The sequence below is a fragment of the Galeopterus variegatus genome, unplaced genomic scaffold (genome assembly GCF_000696425.1).
Source record: "Galeopterus variegatus unplaced genomic scaffold, G_variegatus-3.0.2 Scaffold24499, whole genome shotgun sequence".
Classification (NCBI taxonomy): Eukaryota; Metazoa; Chordata; class Mammalia; order Dermoptera; family Cynocephalidae; genus Galeopterus; species Galeopterus variegatus.
This window is the reverse complement of record NW_007750610.1, coordinates 9,145-9,915: the sequence shown is the minus strand read 5'-3', so window position 1 is coordinate 9,915 and position 771 is coordinate 9,145. Positions and strand designations below refer to the sequence as shown.

The 771-nt window shown below is 33.6% G+C and overlaps 1 protein-coding gene across 1 annotated transcript in view; it reads right to left on the bottom strand.

The window, feature by feature from the left end:
- Nucleotides 1-277: 277 nt before the first annotated feature.
- The window catches only part of LOC103583575 (disintegrin and metalloproteinase domain-containing protein 23-like), a gene marked incomplete at both ends in the record, with an annotated part of 3,977 nt that continues 3,483 nt past the window's right edge, over nt 278-771 (bottom strand). The window contains one exon of the mRNA XM_008564852.1: nt 278-362. Within this exon, the coding sequence (XP_008563074.1) occupies nt 278-362 (85 nt within the window). The remainder of the gene's footprint in view (nt 363-771) is intronic.

Here is a 771-nt window from a genome sequence, read left to right as displayed (position 1 = left end):
TTAACATCTTATCTATAGATGGCTAAAAAATCTCTGGGCCAATCTTCAGCTTGCATTTGCCTAATAAATATGAAAAACTATCATTATGATAACCAAGGATGTCATTATGAACCCAACGGACCACTTTGGTTTCTGTTCACTAACATAAACCACTCATGCTATATTCTCGACATCATCATTCTAAACAAGCATGAGAAGGGATGTTAACTGGACCATAGGGAAGAAAGAGACCAGATGAAAAGGTAAAGTCCACTTTAAGAAAATTGATACAATTTACCTCATTCACACCAACTCCTCTTGTGCGAGAACAGACACCTCCAAAGTAACTCAGGCTGCTTCTCTTATAGTGGAATATCACATGCCTTAAGGAAAAAAAAGTACTATTAGAAAATCAATGGAGTGACCATCATATAAACTCTTCCCAACACACGTCTACTTTCCTACACTGAATATCCCAAAACCATCTTCCTCCAAGAAATCAAAAACTGTATTTTAAATACCATTAAATTTATGTTGTCATAATTAACTTTAAATTTATGTTATGTTAAATAATTTCATTTGAGCAAGCATTAACTGAGCACCTACTAAGTACATAATCGAAAACACAAAAATAAACATACCATAGCCCTTGACTTTTTTCTAGCAGAGAATATCTAGTAGTTACACAAAATATTGCTGATTATTATAAATTGCTGATTAAAGACAGAGAGAAAAGAAAGTAAAGGGCAAAAGGAAAGGAAAGAATACTTTGGTTGGTTTCATTCCAGGACA